General features: G+C 51.3%; 1 protein-coding gene across 1 annotated transcript in view; it reads left to right on the forward strand.

The window, feature by feature from the left end:
- Nucleotides 1–5,921: 5,921 nt before the first annotated feature.
- LOC111072357 (unconventional myosin-XV) overlaps nucleotides 5,922–22,488 on the forward strand; it is a 28,472-nt gene continuing 11,905 nt past the window's right edge. The window contains exons 1-2 of the mRNA XM_022364142.2: nucleotides 5,922–6,121; nucleotides 11,431–18,501. Of these exons, the coding sequence (XP_022219834.2) occupies nucleotides 5,996–6,121; nucleotides 11,431–18,501 (7,197 nt within the window). The 5' untranslated portion in view covers nucleotides 5,922–5,995. The remainder of the gene's footprint in view (nucleotides 6,122–11,430; nucleotides 18,502–22,488) is intronic.

Here is a 22,488-nt window from a genome sequence, read left to right on the forward strand (position 1 = left end):
GAAATACTTGGGCCAGGCAAAGAGCAGCGGCAAGTAAGCCGCTTAATGCAACAACTCCAACATCAGCAGTAATATATGACTAGTCACTCCCTAGACAAGCCCAGACAAGCCTAGACAAGGCAGACCCGACCACGCGATTGCTTGTTGACTCTGTAGACTCTGTTGACTGTTTTTGGCCAAAGCTTTTAGCCCATGAGGCGAACTGTCAGTCAGAGTATGTACATGTGGACGTTGCTGTTGGGACTCATTGAAATGGAGCAATGGAACGATTGGGCGGCACAAGTCCTGCACATTGTACGTACACACACAATGAGGATCTGACTATGTGGTTCAGTTTGGCAGGGTTGCACGATGATTCGCTAGCTATTTGTGTGTCTTTGTGTGTTTCTATTTAACGCTTCTCTGAGCTTAAAAACTATAAAAATGTATAAACTTATCGGACGATGATGATGATATATGTATAGCTATCATATAGCTGCCAAAGTAATGACACACAACATATTGATGGTGGACATCAGACACTCGGCACTTTCAGATGATAATCTGAGTGCTTGGCTCATGGTGCTTGGCTTTCAAGGTTGCACTTGCACTTGCACTTGCACTCAACGGGTTGGGTTGTGGGTTTGTTTTCTTGGGATGTTTGAGAAGAGTTTTGGGCTCCGCTTTCCGCCTTGGGGTGCGCGAGAGGTTCTATCTCTGAGCACGCATTCGAGATGAAAGCCAGATCGCATATAAAATAATCATGTGTACTGTTTATTTAAAAATGGGAGAATGTGGGGATGGGAGAATGGAGATGGAAACTAAACAACCAACAGATAATGCTCAATAATGCAGCGAAAACGCGAAAACGCGAGCTGAAAGTAAATCGAAGCGAACCGACATTAATTGGTGCACGAATTGCAAATGAAGTTCGTCAAACCGACTTGATTGGAAAACGCAATACGAGTATGTACCGACTGTACCGACTGTACCGACTGTACCGACTACCATGGGGAAAATAAAATGAGATACGATCCGAAAAGCGAAAACAAACAAAAAACCAAATGCCAAACCAAAAATTAGGAAAAGCCAACTAATTAAAGATCGCATTTGGGCGTGCGTGTGGCAGCAGGTGGATGATTGGGGATTGGGTATTGAGGATCGAGTGGTGTTTGGCGAGATACCGAGATACTTTTTATCTATCGAATTTCTCTTCGTGGAAGCCGCCACAAGCCACCCCGCACCCCACACCCCGCACCCCGACGCTGTCCGCGCTACACCCTGTCCACCGTTTAGGGCTATTCAGACTCTCAGCAATGCCAAGAATGTGTCAAGACAGTCAACACACGAACCAGGCTAACAAAAGCCATTCAACCAAACAACCACACACATACACACACAACACACACACACACACTCACACACACACACAATAAACTCTCGCTTATGCATAACTTAACATTTAAGCATTTAAAGCACTTCAACAGGTGCGGTTCACGTTTCCCCCGCCACACTGTGTGTGTGTGTGTGTGTGTGTGTGTGTTAGTATATGTGTGTTGATAACTAATCATTTTAGAAATCGAACAAAGGCTCCTATTTCATTCGGTCATGGGAACATGGGGGAGAGAGCATGGGAGTAGAATAAAATAATATCTCCCATTTCTGCTGCAGTCTGGGAGTATCGATACTTTTTCCAGAGACCAGAGACTTTCCTACGAAGTTGACGACGACGAAGGCAACGAATTTGGACAATCATTTTCGAAATAGAATTAGTATACATACATACATATATATATATTAATATTTAATACGCATCTAAATATGAACATATGTACGTATGTACATGAGCTGATAATTACCAGCTGTAATTATTGAATTATTTATGGCAATGGCAATTTCTATGAATTTATTTTAAAAATAAGTCTAAATATTTCATAAATATGTATGTACATATGTATGTATATTATACATTCTGGCTGACTAGTGCGATGAATTCAGAGGGAATGCTCTTCTGGGACATCAGGACGGACTGCCTCTGTTTGATAGAAATCATTTGATTTTACTTTGAGAGAGTGCACGGAGTGCACTTCTACACAACAAATATCTACATACATATAATACATATTTACATACATAAAAATACATACCTTACATATGTACATATGTATGTGCACTGAGAACTTTTGCGTAACCGCATTTCCGATTCATGCTTGAAATCTACTCGAGCCACAAAAATGTCGTATTTTTCTATGCCAATGATCTAACAATTAAAAGCAAATGGAATTCTTCTGATTGTCATTCCACATCGTTGAATATTTGCTCATTGATCGTGCTGCTGCTGTTGTTGTAGCTGCTATTGTTGTAGTTGTTGGTGCCTTGGTATTAAACATGAACTGCAGGCAGCGACGCGTCGCAACGTCTTAGCATTGGAATGCGGTCGAACTAGTAGTTGAGCCAAGATTTTTGTGCGCCAATGTTGGTGTAGCCCAAAAAGCCGCTCGGCAGCGAGACCGATAGAGGGAAAGAAAAAGAGAGGTGAGGTGAGGTGAAGATGGAGATACATGACGAGAGTGAGAGGGCGAATGTGTACGTGTTGAATGATGAAGCGGCAAGCCAGCAGCAGCAGCAGCAGCAGCAGCAGCCGCAGCCGCAGCAACGGACTACCTGAAATGCCCGTGTCTCGCCGCTGCTCGGAAACGGGTTCCCGTTCCCCCATGGACACAGCCAATTCGTAAGCACTTGTCAGTCCATTTGGCAACAAACATCGTTACTGTGCCAGGCCCAACTCTGATTCCGATTTGGACTTAAACTCTAGCTGAGCTACAGCCACAAATCCAAATCCGATTCAACCGCCTGCGTCAAGCCGCATGAAAATCAAATGCGAACACTTGCAGCCACTCTCTTCATACCCGCAACTGGAAGTTTAGGGATAAATGTACATACATATGTATTAGTTTTCTGGTGAAAATCTGTGGAGTCCACAAGCTTGAAGAGCTATGCTACCCCATCCACGCGCTTACTCTGTCTCTCTCTCTCACCCCGCATTATCCAACAAATCAATTCGTACCTTTTGCGAACAGTGATACCAAAATACTAAGACAGGTAGACGTATAAAATATATTTGGTAAATACTTATGTGAGATTAAAAATACTAGACTGACTGAGTATCGGGTAAAAGTAAAGCCGCGGTTCTTGCCGCGGCTCACAACGTTCCCGCTCTTTTTATTTTCATTCATTATCATGCATAAATATTTATGTCAAAGGTATTTGCCCTGCAACAGGTGAAAGTTTTACCCGAGAAAAGGCCACACAACAAAAAGCAATAACAACGAGAAGGGACGTATGAGTCGCTTCTGTGGACGCGACTCTACTTTTATACCCGTACTCAGTCAGTATATAAATTTGTGAGCTTATGATTTATGTAGAATTTCAAAATATTTTACATTTTAATTATGTAATGTAATGTAAATTATACATACACAATGTAGATTGTACATTTTAGAATCTACATCTTCTCCGCAAAGGTCGCGCATTGCTAGGGCAGAGTATGTGGGAAAGAGAGAGAGAATGAATAGCGTAGTCTCGTGCTCGAGGAGGTTGGGGAAGCAACTGAAAATTAATTTCTTTATTGCGGCTATAATAATGTTCCGATATCATTCAGATTCAGCAATCTGGTAGATATGGTTATTCTCTACGCTACTGCGTTTTTAGTTTTATCGTATCGTTTAGATTGTGATTTTCGTTTGTAATGATCATACAAATGTTTGATGATATCGACTCGGCTTGTGCTGTCAAGATCTGGGGCTTTCCTTCTGCGTCACTATCCAGCACAAAACAATTCCTTTAACTCTTCGAGTACGGGTATAAACAGCATACTGTAGTTACTGCCCCCCCGAACCTGTCGTCTACATAGTACATATGTACATACATACATATATGTTATACTTATGATTTGTTTATTTCTTTGGGCTCAAAGCAATATTAAAACAAAACCAAAAAGAAAATAAAAAAATGGTTTTCACAGTTACGACATTGCCCCCAAAAAACCGGCCAACAAGATTAAAACGAGAATTTGAATGATGCATACATTTTATGAAGCAGAGGGCACCTTAAATTGTTTCGGGAAATATTTAAACAAAACAAAAAAGCACAGTTACGACATTGCACTTGGTCCTGGTCTTAATCCAATCGAGAATATTCAGCATTTTTACATTTTTATTGGAAAGCAGACACCTTAAATTGTATCTGATTTAAAAAAGTCGATTCGCGTATAAGACCAGTTCTAAAACAAAGAGGAGGTTCCAAAAAATATTAAATAAAATTATTAAGTACTCTTTCATACTCTGTTCATACAAATATGTATTTTGATTTGAGGATCCTTTCAAAAGCAAGGACAGTTGGGTCGAAATTATTGGTATGTTCCTATAGGCATTTATAACTTTGTTAAATACCGAAAAATCCTTAGAAACCTGCGAGTATAAAAATTGTATAAAACAGACGAGAGGGAACGTTGTGTGTCGCTTCTGTAGCCGCGACTCTACTTTTATACGGGTACTTAGTCAGTATGTACATGCATATGTACATACATACTTCACATACATAGAATTTATGATTTATGGTGAATTTTTTAATATTTTATCAGTATTGTACATCTACAATAAAGATTCTACATCTCCTCCGCTAGAGGCCGCACCCTGCAGGCAGTGCGTGTGGGCGAGAGAGAGAGAACGAGCAGCGCGGCATCGTTGGAAAGGGGTGGGTTAGCTACTGAAAATTAATTTATTCATTCTGGCTATAATATTGATGCGATCTGATTCTGACTCGGTAATCTGGTAGATATGCTAATTCTCTACGATGTTGGATGTGGATGTGGATGCCACAGATTTTCGTCCTTTGTGGGGGCGGGTCCCGGTGGACCTTTCCATTCAAAAGATGTGCTCGATTCCTACGGATCAAATATGTGCTCAGATCTCAGTGAAAACGGACGCAGGGCCAATGTCGCAGGGATAATCCCGTTTCCATAAACTTTTCATAAAAAATATAACTCGTGCACTGTAGCACATGATCAGCCCATTCCCCACGGCCGTTCTGTAATCATGCGATCAACTACTAAATGTTGTAGTCGCGTCGCTGTTGTCATTGTCTCTGGTGGTCGTTCGCCTCCGTTGTTGCATTTCATTGGGCTTCGGTGTCGGTGTCGGTGACAGTACCAGTACCAGTCCGACAGTCCCAGTATTAAAGAGAAAAGAAATAAAAAACATATACATACATATGTATAGATATGTATATGTATATGTATATGTACAAAAGAAACAAAATGTCTGCACTTTCATTCGTTAAGCGGCCTTCGCGTCAGTGCCCCCGAGCTGCCACTATGAAGCGCTCACAATTGCAACGATCACGACTATCAGACAATACCAACAGGCAATGGCAATGGCAAAAGCGGGGGGAGCTTGGAGGAGAGGAGACCTGTGCCGGATAAGCCTCACGGTGCACGGTGTACGGTGTACGGTGCACGGTGCATGGGTATACAATTTTGAATGTTCCCAAAAGTTCGAGGCGCTTCGTAGAAAGGCGCCACAATGACGTGAATTTTTGCTCGAATACTCTACTCCTACTTGCATTCGTTTGAAATACGAGTGTGTACCTACCTACCTACATATCTAAATTTGATTTTGCTTAGTTTTTTGTTACCTTGAGAAAACTGAAATTCACTAAGCAAATTATTTTCTGTGTCTTCTTCTTTTTCTTACAGCAATGTATTGAGCGGCTTGAGGACCAGTCCCAATCCAATCCAATCCAATACAATCAACAGAGGCACTTAGTTACAGACATTGTAATTATCATTATCATTGTCTCCTACGCGACGGAAGGCCACGGAGATCCAAATTTGAGAACTCTGACCTGAGGGGAGGACCGGAGCTGGAACCAGAACCAGAACCAAAACCAGAACCAGAACCACAGGGGACGTCAGAGAGAGAGCGAGAGAGAGCGCGGAGCAGAAGACAGCCGAGCCATGGACTGGGGCGAAGGGGATCTGGTCTGGTTTGACCCGGGCATGGGCCATCCCATACCCGGAGAGATCCAGGAGGTGCATCGAGCCGCCCAAGTAATCGTCGTCCAGGCGCTGATCAAAGGAAAGGTGGGTAGACGTATGCCACTCACTGTACTCACTGTACTCACTGTACTCACTGTGCCGAGGGTGACTACCCGTAAGACTTCGCACCTTCGTGGTGCGTGGCCCCCCTGTTTGCATTTCCAATTTGGCTTCGGTTTCGCCAGGGCGAGCCATGAAAGATTTTCACTATTTTCACTTACTAGTCGAGACCGGATTGTCGGATTGTCGGATTGTCGGATTGCTTAAATTCATATCTGTTTCGGTTTTTGTATGCTGCCCTGCCCTGCCCTGCCCTGCCTTGGCTTGGCTTGGCTTGCCTTGTTTGTTTGTTGAGGGCTCATGGAATTTATGGAATGCTGTTGGCGGTTGGCGGTTGGCTGTTGGCTGTTGTGCCAATTAAGTGTGTGAACGAAGGCTTGCAGCACAATGAAACCAAACATCAACTGGGGAAGCCATTGGTCGATCGGATTTCTTTTTTGGCCAGTCTGTCTCCTGTGAGCTGTGCACTGGACTGGACAAGCTGTGGACTCCCTCAAAATACGAAGTACTCCACTCACAGCACTTACTACATACATATATGGTAGCCGACACAGGCAGAAGCAAGAAGCAGAAGCAGAAGCAGATACCGAAGAGGTCCCCGCTCAGAGAGGCATCAAGAACGCTCTCTTAGGCCAATTGTCCGGGCCTCCAGCCTCCTACTGACAGTGGAAATTGCGTTGCAGGTAGCGGTACCAAGCGCCACAATCTAGCCACAGTATTGCCACCATCGGGAACTGAATGGCAACCCTGCCGCAACATCTTAAAGCTGTCCGCACTCGAGTGTGTCTGTGAGTGAGGTCTTTGCGCGGACTCGGATCCCGTTCGACTACTGCCTGTTGCCCGTTAACCTGTTGCTGTATGCACATAAATATATGTATATATACATATATGTGTATGTGTATATGGTTGAATGCGTATAGTATGTCCATGGGCCTGGCTCGACTGCGGGACACATTGCGGGGCACACCAACTATCCGCCAATACTCGATGCACTACATACAAAGCTCCAGAGGGAGCAAGGTTATTATGCCACAACTTATTGGGGTTTCTTGTTAAATGTCCCTCATCCTGAATGGGTTATGGATCGAAAGACATTAGTTTATACACATATGTATGTACATACATATGTACACAGACATATGTACGTGCATTTCCCATGAGCATGAAGTCCAAAATCCATGCCATTCATTTGATCAATTATTTACTTGGGGCTAAACCCTAATGAGATTAATTTGTAATGTTTTAATGCATATTTTGGAGGGCGCTATATTCCCCGTTCTATTCCTTCCCCGGCCTTAAGGGGAAACGGAACCTCGGATTTCGAATTGCGTTCCCAATTTTCTGCGATTTCTGCTGCAACTCATGGTTTGGGTTGGTTTTTGGGCTTTTAGGCCTCCAACACTGTGCAGCTAATTGAAATTAAAGATATGTAGATAGACAGTTCTAAGCAAAGGCTAGCTACGCTTTCGCCGCTCCAAAGCTTTAAATTTTGACTGGTCGAAATGATAGCTCGGGGAATTAATTTCACAATAAACGCCGGAATAAGAATTCATAATGGGTGCAAGTCTGGGCATATTTGATCTTGTAGAGATCAATAAATAGCACTACTCGACAAAATCGAACTTTTTTCCACAAGAAACCAAACAGACTTCTTCTGATAGAATTGGGGCTTTAACATTTTTTTAAGAATTATGGTTTCTTTTTCTATGGCAGAACTTTGTTTGATACATTTTTGAAGTGTTGTATTTTTTTAGTTTTTAGAAGTGGCGCCTCTTTTTTTTCACATAGCTAAGGTTCATATCTTACATTTGGTTGGAATGAACTTTGCCATTATGAAAAGCTAATCTAAATTTGACCCAAACATTTTGCGACCTCAGCTTATCTTTTGGGAAATATTAAGCGTTCAAATGCAAAAATGATGATTTTTGTGCTTTTTTTTTATACATATAATATACATACATGTTATATTACACATATGTATGTTCGGTTCTTTATTTATTTGTGTACAGGTGTATTTATTTGGCGTCGTTTAAGGTATTTTTCATTGAAATCTATGAGAGGCGGTGGAGCTGAAATTCGTTAACCAAACCTATTGTAACCAAATCTAAAATACTTAAGTTACATACAGTTGCGGCAGAAATAATAGCACTTTTTGGTACCACAGTCTTTATTGTTTCAAAGCCTGATCTCTAACCAACATATATTGCCCTTGACTATAATATCAATTAGGTTTACATGTCTCCTCTCTGATAGAAGTGTGCCTACTCTCAAATTCCTAACGGTTCTTATTACTAAAGACCATTTTCCCAAAAAGAAGCCAAATAGGACGGCAACAAAAATAGCACTAAAATTGGTTTTTTATAAAAACTTGTACTTTTCCGAACTTTTTGATATTTTATGATCTTAATTAAATTAAAATTCGGTGTCTTAAGTAGATTGTTGCAAGAGCTTAACAAAATAAAAGTAGTTTTGGGCCTTAGAAAGCACTTTAGGTAAGAAAAAAGCATGAGGATCAAAACTTTTATTCCAGAAGGAGACACCTATCTTTAGGTGAATCCAATTGTTGGTTGATCACTGAGCATTGATTCGCAATGCTTTAAAACATGCAACCAACAAAAAACACACGGAATAAAAGCCGCGATACCGCCATTTCCGGTCAAACTACTGCTTGATGAGAGCAAGAAGGACCCTGAGCTAAAAAAGGATCATAAAAAATCGCCAAGGATGAGCAAAGTTAGTTCTTGCATACAAGAACATAAATTAAGTGCCAAAAGTCCGAGGAAAAATCCACTTTAAAAAAAAGCCATGGGGCAAAGTGAGTGCAGTACACAAATAGCACTGGAGTTGTCCCAAAGAAACATCATGTGGTCCGAAGAAAGTCAAATTGTTTTTTTTTTTTGTGGAAAGGCTCTCGATATTATGTATGACGACACCTAATGCAGAATAAAAACCCCTGGCTAATATATAAAACCATTAAAAACTCAGGGATAAGTATCATTGCATGGGCATGCTTTTCGTATTATTGAGGTGGTCCAATACATGGCACAAATAGATGATGGATCAACATGTCTATATTAAAATATTAGAAAACAATGATGCTGCCGTATATGGAATAGGAAATGCCGTTGTTTTGTGGTTGCCATCAGGACAATGATCCAAAACAGACCAGCAAGGAAGCTCGAAGGTGGTTCGAGATCAGTGCATTTAATGTAATGCGTTGGCCTGCTTAGTCGCCAGATATGAACACCATGAAACATCTTTGCGCTAAAGCTAAAAAATATGTTTCTAATACGAAACCAAGGAACAATATTGATCTTTGGGGTATCAGGCATTATTGGTGGAGCCATATCTCCCAGGAAAGATCCGAAAATGAGGTGAACTTTCATGACAAGACGCTGAGACACTGTGGTTGCTTCCAAAGGCTTTAAAACAAAATATTAACCTTTGAATACAACTAAAGTAACCTACTTTAATGAAAAATTGGAAAGCTTCTTTTAAAGTTGTATTTTTTATTTTTGCCTTTTAGATTTATTTTTGTTGCCGCCTAAATTCCTGAATAATTCCTTTTCTTTTCGATAATTTTCGTTTGAAGTCTGTAATACAAACTATTGCTTTCGGAAACATTAGATTACATCCTAAAGTATATATATTAGTTCTTAAACCGTTCATTAATACCACTGTTTAAACAAAATCCTTCAATACAGAAAATTGAGTGTCATGGTGCTATTATTTATGCCACAGCTGTATGTGAAAAAAGAGGCGCTCGCTACATCTAAGAAAAGCTTTACAAAATACCAGATTTCAAAAATTCGTAAAAAAAGTTCTGCCATGGTTAAAAAACAATTCTATAAATAGTTAATTTAAATGGGAAATTTATTTAATGCAAATACTTGCATAGAGAAAACACTTTAATTATAGCATTACCACTCTCGGGGCATGTAACCATGTCTGGCTGAATGCTGCCAAGTACTCGTGCAGCTGCCTCGCATGGCATTGTGGCAAGTGGCTAAAGCGAATGAATCGAAAATCGAAAAGGGTCAGCGGTGGTAGCTGTGATACCTCCACAGTGCACAGTCCCATACAGAGGCCTGTGGCACAGTGCGTACGAGTATCACGGAAACGGCCTGAAACTGGTTGACGATTCGCCCCACGAGAAGACTCGATTGGAGAAAGTCCCACACACTCGCTCTCCGCGGTAGAAGCATGCTGGCTGCCAGCGAATAGAGAAGTCGGAGATCAGAGCGGTCGAATCGAATCGAATCGAAGAGCATCCCGTCAGCGAATCCCGTCCCATCCCATCCCATCCCATCCCATCTTGTGGATCAGGTTTGCGGCTGCTTTTTCAGACGCTTCTCTTTCGATTTGGAGAGTGCGTTCTGGTGGCATCCCCCCCCACCCCCACGCTGTATAAGGGGTAACAGGAGTGGAGTGTCATCTGGCCGAGTCCGGTCCGGTCCGGTCCGCTTGAATCTGGTCTGTCCACGCCTGCCGCCTGCCGCCTGCCGCCTTCCGCCTTGCCATCGTTCTCTTTGGGAGAACGTGTTTTGGATCGAGCGAAAACCGTTTTAGAAACGTTTGGGGAAATTGTGGCAGCCGCAGCCGCAGCCGCAGCCGCTGACGCTGTGCTTCAGCAAGACTCCTTTCAGTAGCATTCGAGACGGCGGCCACAGACGCCAGATCTCTGCCAGATTTCAGTCAGTTTTCGGAATCCATTTCGCGGTTTCGGGGTGTTCCGTTAGATGCGCATTGTACGGTTCCACCTGGAGCCATGGCAGCGTGGAGGCAGCGGGGGCGGGGTCGGTGGTGGCGGCGGTTCGGTGACGCCCAGTCCCGCCCAGTCACCATCGCTGGCGCTGCTCTCGCCTCATGTACTGAGGCGGCAGCGCCCGGCCAGCCTGGAGGAGACGGAGGACCTGCCCCTGCTGCCCCCACACCAGCAAAGTCGCCAGCGTCGCCGCAAGTGCCGCTACCCGCAGGTGGTCAAGCGGCTCTCGACCCTCTGCAGCGATGTGATAGCGCGTCATGTGAGAGTCCATCCATCCATCCCTCCATCCCTCCATCCATCCATCCATCCCTCCAGCTACAAAATATGTCACAGTCGAGGACACTTTGCCCTCCCTTTGGCCCCACCCCCAAATCCCCCTTGGGGATGCTCACCTACCGAACTCTACCACGAGCATCTTCTACCTGGTCTGATCTGATCTGGTCTGGTCTGGTCTGATCTGGTCTGAATGCAATGCGATTCGAAAGTTTGCTGACATTTTGTGATATTTATTTTTGGTTTCTTTTGACAGCCTCAAACGTTCGCCCTGCAGCCGGGCGAGGGCAGCCTGCGGGCTCGCCAGGATCTGGGCAGCAGTGGGGTGGAGGACATGACCATGCTGGACGACCTGCACGAGGCCTCGCTGCTGTGGAACCTGCGCCTGCGGTACGACAAGGGCCTCATCTACACGTTCGCCGGCAGCATTCTGATCGCCGTCAATCCCTACAAGATGTTCCCGGACGCCTATGGGCTGGAGGTGGCCAAGCAGTACGCGGGAAGGCCGCTGGGGGCCCTGCCCCCGCACCTGTTCGCCATCGGGGCAGCGGCCCACGCGGCCCTGCCCTCGCCCCAGGTGGTGGTCATCTCAGGCGAGTCCGGGTCCGGCAAGACGGAGTCGACCAAGCTGGTGATGCAGTACCTGGCCGCCGTGGTCCCCGGCGGGGGCTCCGCATCGGCGGTCATCACAGAGCAGATCCTGGAGGCCGCCCCGCTCCTGGAGGCCTTCGGCAACGCCCGAACGGCGCGCAACGACAACAGTTCCCGCTTCGGCAAGTACCTGGAGGTGTACTTCAAGAGCGGTGCCATCGTGGGCGCCAAGATCACCCAGTACCTGCTGGAGAAGTCGCGGATAGTGACGCAGGCGCCGGGGGAGCGCAACTACCACGTCTTCTACGAGATGCTCGGCGGGCTGAGCGAGGCGGAGCGGGGCAAGTACGGGCTCCTGGAGGCGGACAAGTACTTCTACCTGAATCAGGGCGCCACCGACTGCGCCAGCGGACGCGTCGACTGGGCCTCGCTGCAGAGCGCCATGCAGGTGCTGGGCGTTTCCGAGGGCGAGCGGGAGGGGATCGTGCGGGTGCTGGCCGCCGTGCTGCACCTGGGCAACGTCTACTTCCACCGGCGGCAGCTGCGCCACGGCCAGGAGGGGGTCGAGGTCGGCTCGGACGCGGAGATCAAGTGGGCCGCCCACCTGCTGCACATCAGCGACGAGGGGCTGCACCGGGCCGTCACCAGTCGCACCACAGAGGCGCGGGCCGAGCGCCTGCACACGCCGCTGGGCATTGACCAGGCCCTGGACGCGAGGGACGCCTTCGCCAAGGCCCTGTACGCGGGCCTCTTCAACTGGCTGGTGTCGCGCATCAACTCGATCGTCCAGAAGGGCGGCACCCACGACGCCCACCGCATCAGCATCCTGGACATATTCGGCTTCGAGGACCTGGCCGAGAACAGCTTCGAGCAGCTGTGCATCAACTACGCCAACGAGAACCTGCAGCTCTACTTCAACAAGCATGTCTTCAAGCTGGAGCAGGCCGAGTATGCGCGCGAGCGGCTCGAGTGGACGCCCCTGGCCTGGGACGACAACCTGCCGGTGATCCACCTGCTGGCCAAGAAGCCAGTGGGCATCTGCCACCTGCTCGACGACGAGTCCAACTTCCCCCGGGCCACGGACCTCAGCTTCCTCGAGAAGTGCCACTACAACCACGCCCTGAGCGAGCTGTACGCTCGGCCCCGCATCGGGGCCCAGGAGTTCGGCGTCACCCACTACGCCGGGCAGGTGTGGTACTGCGTGGACGGGTTTCTCGACAAGAACCGGGATGCCCTGCGCGGCGATGTGCTCGAGCTGCTCGCCTCCAGCCGCCTCACCCTAGTCACCGAGCTGACCAAGCAGCTGCGGGCCCAGCGGGACGCGGGCAAGACCCTCCCCAAGGGCAGCAACGGCCGCTTCGTCACCATGAAGCCCCGCACCCCGACGGTGGCCGCGCGCTTCGCGGACTCACTGCAGCAGCTGCTGCAGTCGATGGGCCGCTGCCACCCCTGGTTCGTGCGCTGCATCAAGCCCAACCAGGAGAAGCACGCCCTGCGCATGGACATGCCCTGCGTGCTGCAGCAGCTGCGCTACCTGGGCATGCTCGACACCATCCAGATCAGGCAGCGCGGCTACCCGGTGCGGCTCCGCTTCCAGCACTTTGTCGAGCGCTACCGACACCTGCTGACCGCTCCGCTGGCCCGCGGCACGCCCTACCGCGAGCTCTGCCGCGCACTGCTCGAGGCGATGCCGCGCACCGGCGTCGAGGGACCGGACTATCAGCTGGGCGCCACCCGCGTCTTCCTTCGCGAGGCGCTGCACCGCGCCCTCGAGAGCGGCCGGACCGATCGCCTACGGCACGCCGCCGTCAGCATCCAGCGCCATGTGCGCGGCATGCTCGTGCGGCGCCATCTGAGCCGCCGCCAGGCGGCGGCCACACGACTCCAGGCCCGGTGGCGAGGCCAGCGACAGCAGCAAAACTTCGAGCGAATGCGCCGCGGGGCACTCACCGCCCAGCGGCTGTGGAGGGGCCACCAGGCCAGGCGGCACGTCCAGCAGTTGCGCTCCGACCACCGGCGGCGACAGGAGGCGCGGGAGGCGGCGCAGCGATCGCGCGAGGCGCGGGAGGCCAAGCAGGCAGTGCTGGAGAGGAGCCAGCTGAGCTACCTGGACATCCCGGCAGAGCTGGCCTTCATCTACTCCAAGCTGCAGGGCTGGTCGCCGCCGCACAGCGACAGGCACCTGGTGAAGGTGGTGGGGACGGTGCCCGGCCCGCCGGCCGCTGCCGTCCAGCTGCCCGAGGATCTGGGCCAGTTCTCGTTCGGAAAGTTCAGCAGCGTCTACTGCAACGGTCTGCGGCTGCAGCCGCGCCGCGAGCCCATCTCCGCCCCGCTGCTCACGCGAGCGGCGTCGAGGGACCAGGACTTCCAGGACGCTCTGGCCGTGTTCAAGCTGATCCTGCGATGGAGCAACGACAAGGCCCTGGAGGGGCCCAAGGAGAAGCTGCTGTCCGACTACATCGTCCACAAGGCGCTCAGCTCTCGCGGTCTGCGCGACGAGATCGTGGTGCAGATCTGCAACCAGGTGCACGGCCTGGGGTCCGCCTCGGGCGAGGCCACCCGCCTGTGGCAGCTGCTCGGCCAGTGCCTGTGCTGCTTCCAGCCCAGTCCCGCCTTCAGCAAGTATCTGATGAAGTTTGTCGACGACGAGGCTCCCGCGCCCATGCGGAACCTTCTGCTGCGGCAGCTGCTGCGCCAGCAGAGCAGCGGATCCGGCGGAGTCGCGTGCCGCAGCTTTGTGCCCGCCTGGCTGGAGTGGCGCTCGTGGGCGCGCGGCTGCGACATGGCCCTGCCGCTCACGCTGCCAGATGACGCCAGCCAGACGGTGGCCATCGACTCGTGGACCTCCTGCGAGGAGGCGGCGGCTCTGGCAGTGTCCACGCTGGGCGTGGCCAGTCGAGGATGGACCATAGTGCTGGACGACGGCCAGCAGCTGACGGACAGCTGTGGCCTGGACTACGTCATGGATCTGATCGCTGAGAAGGAGCTGTGCCCTGCCTTTCCCGCCCCCAGGAGCGACCTGCTCCGCTCCGGCGCCAAGTTCACGCGCACCTCCCTGCCCGAGGCTGTGAAGCGGCCAGGCGTACCGCCCCCCGCCCCACCCACCACCACTCCCAAGGCAGACCAGCCCCACCAGCAGCACCAGCAGCACCAGCAGCAGCAGAAGCGGAGGAGCAGCCGAGAGCTGCTGTCACGCAGCTCGGCCCTGAACGAACGCTACTTCGAGCGGGAGCCGAGCTCCCCCAGCCCGAGCCCGAGCCCGGGCCCGGGACAGGCCAAGTCACGCTCCAAGTCCTTGGACGACCTGTTGGCCGGGGACATAGCGCCGGGCCAGTCGCTGCCCCTGCCCGACTGCGACTCCCAGGAGCCGCTGCACACGCTGGGCCTCTCCGAGAGCCGCCTCAACGACAGGTACCACTCGGCCGAGCGGCTGGCGCCCATGGGCAAGGAGACGACGCCCCGCTACCAGAAGTCGCAGAACGCCGCGCGCCGCTCCCACGCCGCCTCGCACGGCTCCCACTCGAGCAAGTACGTCGACAAGTCGGAGTACGCGACCCGCTCCTCGGCCATGTCCGACACCAGCGAGGCCCCCTCCCTGGCCTCGCACGTTCGCCGGGTGCGGGTGCCCTCGCAGGCCTCCGACGTCGACCAGTTCCTGGACGACCTATTCAGCCCGGTGCTCGACGGCTCCCTGGACGAGCTCTCCGACGCCAGATCCCTGGCAGCGAGCATCAGAGGAGGAGGCCGAAGGCAAACCGCATCGGATGCAGCGGATGCAGCGGATGCCTCGGAAGTGGATGTGGATGCGGAGTGGGAGGAGTTGGAGTTGGATAGCCTGGATGACTACATCAATGCGCTGTTGGAGCCCATCGAGGTGGCGGACTCTCTGAATAAGCTGGCGGGGAGGCAGCCGCAGCCGCAGCTGGTGGACTGCATCAGGGGCGGTGGCAGCACGGACCACGTGAGCACTGCCGCGGGGGGCAGCAACGGAGGAGATCCGCTGATGCATCAGCTGATACAGATGCCAGGGGAGACGGACTCCGGCCCGGTCCTCTACCAGCAGCAGGTGCAGCGCGCCTTCCTCCAGTCTGCGATGGCCCAGAACCTGCAGATCCAGCAGCAGCTCCTGGCCCAGAACCAGGCGCTCCAGACGCTGCTCAGCCAGCAGGCAGCGGCAGCAGCGGCCGCCACCTCTGCTTCCCCTCCGCCCCCGCCGCCGGCAATGGGCAGCCTCGCCAGCCTCGGCAGCATCTCACCCCCGCCACCGCAGTCGCCGCTGCGGATGAGGGCCACGCGCAGCAGCCTGGTGGCGATGGATTCGGTTAACCCGCCGGCGCCTCCACCACCGCCGCCGATGCCGCCGCCGCTGGAGTGCAAGGACCCATCCGAGACGCGCCACTTCCTTGACCCGTACGGTCGGGCCAAGACCGTGAGGATCGGCAAGTGGCGCTGGCCGCCGCCGCAGGGCGAGCCCCAGTTCCAGACCGAGGAGGACTTCTTCGCCTTCAAGATGCGCCAGCAGCAGCGCAAGACAACCCCGCAGGCCCAGCACCAGCTGTCCGCCAACGGAGCAACGGCCACGGCCATCGAGTGGGAGGAGTTCGAGATCGAAAGCCAGATGCCGTCGCAGCCGGCGCCGATGATGATGGGGAGCAGCCTGAGCACACAGCTTATGCGGAGCAGCATCCGCATGGAGACCACCACCACCACCACGACCACGACCACATCCGCGACTGCGGCTGCGGCTGCGGCTGCCTCCAGAGATGTACAGGATGCGGGACATGCACAGGTGCAGGCGCAGGCGCAGCAGTCCATGGTGACCAGCACGAAGCTGGCGAAGAAGAGCTTCGAAATCGGGGCCGATCGCCCACCCCCCGGCAGCGTGGGCAAGCTGAAACTCAGCTCCGAGATGCGCCAGCGCCTGGAGCAGGTCACTGCCGGCCACTCGGTTCGCTCCACGGTGTCCAACAAGTCGGAGCAACGGGCCCCGTCCAAGCTGGAGGATACCCGCAAGCTGATGCTCCAGCAGCAGCTGGGCGGACTATTTGCCAGCGTCAGCGGTGGCGGTGGCGGTGGCGGTGGCGCTGGTGGTGGCAGTGGCAGTGGCGGTGCAGGCCACGGCCACGGCCACGGCCATGGCGAGCCTTTGGCCACGGTGCGGACCCAGATAGAGCGGATGGAGGGCAAGCTATCTCCGCCGCCGGCCCCGCCCACGAGTGCCTGGCCGGGAGTGCTTCTGCCCCCGGCACCAAGTGTGCCAGCCCCCCCGCCGCCCATTCGGCCGCCGAGCATGGCGCCGCCAGCTCCGCCCCCAGCCCCCCAAGCGGCACACGAGCGGACTCGCACACCCGAGCCGGAGCCGGACTACCGCAAGGAGAACGTGCCCGCATTCATCCAGCGCCAGGAGCGGGACACCTTTGGCGCCGTGCGCCAGAGCGCCCTCCAGCAGCACCAGCAGCACCAGCAGCTCCAGCAGCTCCAGCAGCTCCACCAGCCGCTGCTGCAACACCAGCAACAGCACCACCACCTGAGTGACGAGCACTCGGCATCCTCCATTGCCGCCTGGGAGCAGGCGGAGCGGGAGAGGTCGCGCAGCCGGAGCAGGTCACGGGACCGCGAGGACTACTCGGAGTCCGTGTGGGACCGGGCCGAGGTGGAGGGCCCGGCCTCTGGCAGCGGCAGTGAGAAGGAGCGCGAGAAGCGGGAGCGGGAGCGTGAGCGCCTTTACGAGCTGCGACAGGTGGAGCGCGAGAAGGAGAGCCACAAGGTGTACCAGCCGGCTCCGCCGCGCGTCATCCAGGCCAGCATGGACACCATGTCCATGTCCATGTCCATGGGCAAATCCAGCACTCCGGCCACGTTTCGCACCCACATGGCCCAGAAGTACGAGCACGAGCGCAAGCGGAAGAGCTCCGCCAGCTCCGGGATGCGCGACGAGCTGGAGCCGATTGCCACGCCCCCGCCCGTCCTGGTGCCGGCCCCTGTGCCCCCTCCACCAGCATCGGCCTCCTCGTCGTCCAGTGGAATGAGTCCCGGACTGGCAGTTGCCACAGCGACCGGATCCGGATCCGGAACCGGGATCGGGACCGGATCGGGACTAGGTACTTCCGTGGCCGGGGCCGGATCCGTGGCCATGGCCATGGCCATGGCTGGGGCCGGGGCCAGCGCCTGCCTAACGTACAACCGCGTGCCATGGAAGCTGCGGGTGCGCAAGGAGGTGTTCCAGCCGCATGAGGCCATTGGGCCGCCAGTGGCCCTCGATCTGCTCTTCGCCCAGGTTCTGAGCGACGTGTTCGGCGTGACCCCGTGCCTGCGCATCACGCCGCAGGAAAAGAGCTCCGCGATGAACATGCTCCATGGTCACGGGGTGAGCGTGGACACGCTGGCTGCCAGGGGCCAGCAGGTGCGGGCGCTGGTCAAGCGCCACCTGGTGGATATGGCCCGCGACTGGCCCCTCTACTTCTCCCGCCTGTTCGCGGTGCAAGGCGCCCCGCTCTACCCGGACGTCAGCATAATGGGCGTCTCGCACAGCGGCCTCTACCTGGCCCGCCGCGACGCCGACTACCTGATCGTGGTGCAGGCCATTTCCTTCGCGGAGATCCAGAACGCGGTCACCCTGCCGCGGCCCGCCGCCCTCCAGCTGAACATGCGCAACGGGAAGCACCTGGCGCTGCACGCCTCCAGGGCAGCAGCCATCCAGTCGATGATCACCACCTTCGTGCAGGAGTTCCGGAAGGTGAGTCCCGCAACGCCCCCCTTTACACCTTTACTCTATTTGCTTGGCATGAACTGAGAGATTTCCCGTTTTATTTGTTTATGGGCCTCTTGTCGACTCGACTTGGAGCTTTCTTCGATTTGAGTTATTTGCGTGCTTTCGATGAGCTTTCGCCTAAAGCTTTGAGCAGCTTTGAGCTTGAATGCTTGCAGCCGAAAGCTCGCATGCAACCCCACAGACAAGCTCCAACGAAGTCGCTGCTTATCGTAGTTACACACATATGTATATGTATATGTATGTATATGTATGTACATATGTGTGTATTACTTTTCCTTATTTCGGACAGCATTAGTGTAGCGGCTGAGTCGGTTAAGGTGGTTCTAAGCCAGAGGCCGGCAGCGTCTTATGCACTGTGCATAGGAGACAATTTTGGGCAGCGCAGCCGGCACACGTACAGCGTAAAGACTTCGTATGATCTCGTTATTCTGCCCGGGTGACGTAGCGGCAGAGAAACAAGCTTCGGGCTATGCACAAGCGGCTTCATATTCTGCTCGGCTTCCGCAGCGGCAGAGAAGCATTCGTGTGCCCTATGCACAACTGCTCGGCTTCCGCAGCGGCAGCTGCGTGCATGTGAATAAAGCGAGCAGCCTCAGAGACATAAAAGCTTCTCGTGCAGCCGCTGCTTCCACTATCAGCTACTATGTATTTACAATTTGTAGCTATAGTTCTTTTTTTTATTTTTCATTTTTCATTTTCAAGCTCAAGATAGACACTACCTATTAAATCCAATAACTGCTTCGAGTTGTAAGAAAAACGTCTTAATTTGATGTAAGTATAGCAAGAACACAAGAAGAGCGTTAGGTTAGGTTAGGTTAGGTTAAGGCGGTAGTTGGAGAGAGGGGGAAATCGACCCCACCCCAACTCACTTGGTCCTGCTACAGGACCGTTGTGATGCCGCATGGGTGTGTACCCTTTCTCCCCTACACCGTGGTGAGCAATCCGATTGCGGAGTTAAGAGCAGTCCCATCCGGTGGCTTGGATGCATTTGGACAATATCCCTGGTCTGATTTCGGAGAGGTCCGAAATGTCGGTGAGGAAAGGAGCCCCAAGGAGCCGTAGCCTACGGTTTTCCAGGGCCGGACAGTGACAGAAGAAGTGGGGGACCGACTCCTCCTCCTCCTCCTCCTCCTCCTCCTCGTCCCTGCAGCTTCTACAGAAGTCGTTATGAGGGATTGACAGTCTGGCATCGTGTGTGCCAATCTGCCAGTGTCCCGTGATGGCATGTCTGTATGTTTATTGTTGATAAGGAGCTTGAGAAAGCGAAAGTACATACATATGTACATATGTACGTGTACAAATGTACAAAGCTCAAAAGTGAGTGTTAAGACTTAAATTCAAACTAAATTTGATTCTTAAAATCAGGGCCTTTCATCAGGTCCTTATATCAGTTTTACAAACAATGTGGGAGGTACAGTTGATAATCTATTCTTATCGCTAGGCCCATGGAACGGCTACATTTACCGTGGGGGCTGTTAAGGTTCATTGCATTGCACGCAGTGCATATAAAATTAATTTTTGGCTCTACATTAGATAGGTGGTATCTCCACCTGTGAGTTGATTGTCGTATGTACTACCACATCTTTCCCTTTGTTTCGAACGGTCGTAAATTATCTACTTTATTTACTACTTCATTTAAATTTAGAGATGCATAGATTTGTGCACACAAAGTTACTCAAAAATTTTCACCTGTTCGGATACCAATTCACTTTACTTACGAGTATGTACGCACATACGTACACTCCGCGACACGTGAATTTACTGAATATAGCAGGACATCAAGCTGATTTCCAATTATATGCGTGCGCAGTTGAAGAGATATGTTCAGGAGGATCATCAAAATATTTAAAGCAATATCCAAACAAAACGGTGAATTTCAACTGCATTCTTCTTCTTTATTAAATTTGGCATACATTTTAGCCATACTCATTCAAAGAGATTATTGTGAAAAGTTCAATTTATATAACTCACATTGTTCTGTTCCTCGAAAATTAGGCACTTCAATAATACATACGAATACAAGCGAAAAATTGTTTTAATTAGTCTGTGATCGAGAGCGGACATCATAGAAAATTCTCAATGTTCAATCGAAGTTTTTAATTAAAGGGAACCACGAGGGGGAATGTTGTGCGCCGCACCTGCCGCGCCTCTACTTTTATACCCGCTACTCAGTCGGTATGTATGTACATACATATTTACACCTTTGGCATAAATAAAAGCACCGTGACACTAACTTTTCTATATGTAATGAAGACATGTAATTGATATTACAGTAGAGTGCAAAATAGTGATCGTATTTTGGAACAATGAAGACTGTGGTACCAAACAGCGCTATTATTTCTGCCGCAACTGTACACATGTAAGCTTCTCTCTCTCTCTCTCTCTCTCTCTCTCGCTCGCTCTCTCTGCTAGGGCCTTGTGGAAAAAAGATAAGATAAGAAAATTAATGGAACTGAGTGGATTTTCTGTGATTTCGTACAAAAACCATATAATAATTATGGAAAAAAAATGAAGGGGGGAACCAAAACTGCTATTTCCGAGAGCGCTATGCGATCTATTCAGCGATCAGCATCAAACGCACGCGACTCAGGATCGATTACAAAGTCCAAGTCTAAGCGTGTTATTTTGAAAACAAACGCCGAAAGGGACTTGGGATTTGATTTGTCGTAGTCATGGCTACGGCCGTAAAGGGCAGTATCGGGCTGAAAATCGAGAAACGAGCCGTAATGTTGGAATGGGCCACGTTTCTCCTCAGGCTATGAGCATCCCAAGTCTCGATCCGTCAGGGCAGATGCAATCTTTTTGCGCGTTTGAAAGCTCAGTGGGTTTCGGTGGCCTAAAGCTGGTTTCCACATCTACATCTACATCTACATCTACATATACACACGAGTGAGTATGTACGAGTAAGTCACTCCGCATGGATGATATTCATAGTTGGCGCACGTTCGTCGCTGGAATATATACGAGTGTGTATGTACATATATATATATATGTATATATTTAAATTTCTATACAGACAATATGTACTCGTATTTAGTTGGGTAAACTCGTCTCACTTTTGTTTTCTCCTTTTTCACTTCTCTTTGGGGGGAGTACCAGCTACCAGCACTTGGCGGATCATAGCTCCCTAGCTGGCTTTTGCACAGTAGCGCTATCCAGGGTACTTCCTGGTTGAGGCTTTCGTCTGGTGTTTGCACTACACCAACGTCTTGTTATGCTTCGTATGCCCCCATACCGCTTGCCCCATGCCCCATGCCCCATGCGTTATTTTTTTTGAAGTTTTTTAATTAAATTCATTTTATGCGTGAAAACTCGTCAAATGGCAAAGCCGAAGAGGCTGACTGACCATCCGGTGAGGGGAGGGGGAGGTGAGTGGGGAGAGCGGAGCCCAGACCTCGGACGAAACAGTTATTCCACACACAGTTTCGCTGCTCAGCAGGGGAATGGGAATGGGAATGGGAATTGGAATGGGGAAAGACTTTCCAGCTCCAGCTCCAGCTCTATCTCTATTTCTGTCTCTATCTCTGTCTTTCATTCACTCTTTCTCTCTGGTTTTACGCTCGGCTTGGCCAAGAGTAGTTCGGTGTGCAGTTTTCACTCAACCTGCTCAAAAGCAAGCTCCGCTAAAACCAGCTCCGCTCCGCTCCTCTCCGCTCCGCTCTAGCCCGCTCTCAGCTGGCCGTTCTGCTCTACTGCGAGCGAAATGGTCAGTCAAATCGCTTCTGCTCGTCTTGACCAGTCTTCCCTGTTTTCAGTTGTTACAAATGTGCGGTAACGGCATCACGCAGAGCTCCAGCTCCAGCTCCAGCTCCGACTTTGACTTTGACTCTGAATTCGTGTAACTTTTTTTTGTTGTTGCTTTCGCACCCGTCTCCGTCTCCGTCTCCGTCGCGGCCATCGTCTTCGTCTCCGTCTCCGTCTCCTAATGCTGACCAACTTTTTTTCCGTGCT

Source organism: Drosophila obscura, unplaced genomic scaffold (genome assembly GCF_018151105.1).
Source record: "Drosophila obscura isolate BZ-5 IFL unplaced genomic scaffold, ASM1815110v1 contig_75, whole genome shotgun sequence".
Lineage (NCBI taxonomy): Eukaryota > Metazoa > Arthropoda > Insecta > Diptera > Drosophilidae > Drosophila > Drosophila obscura.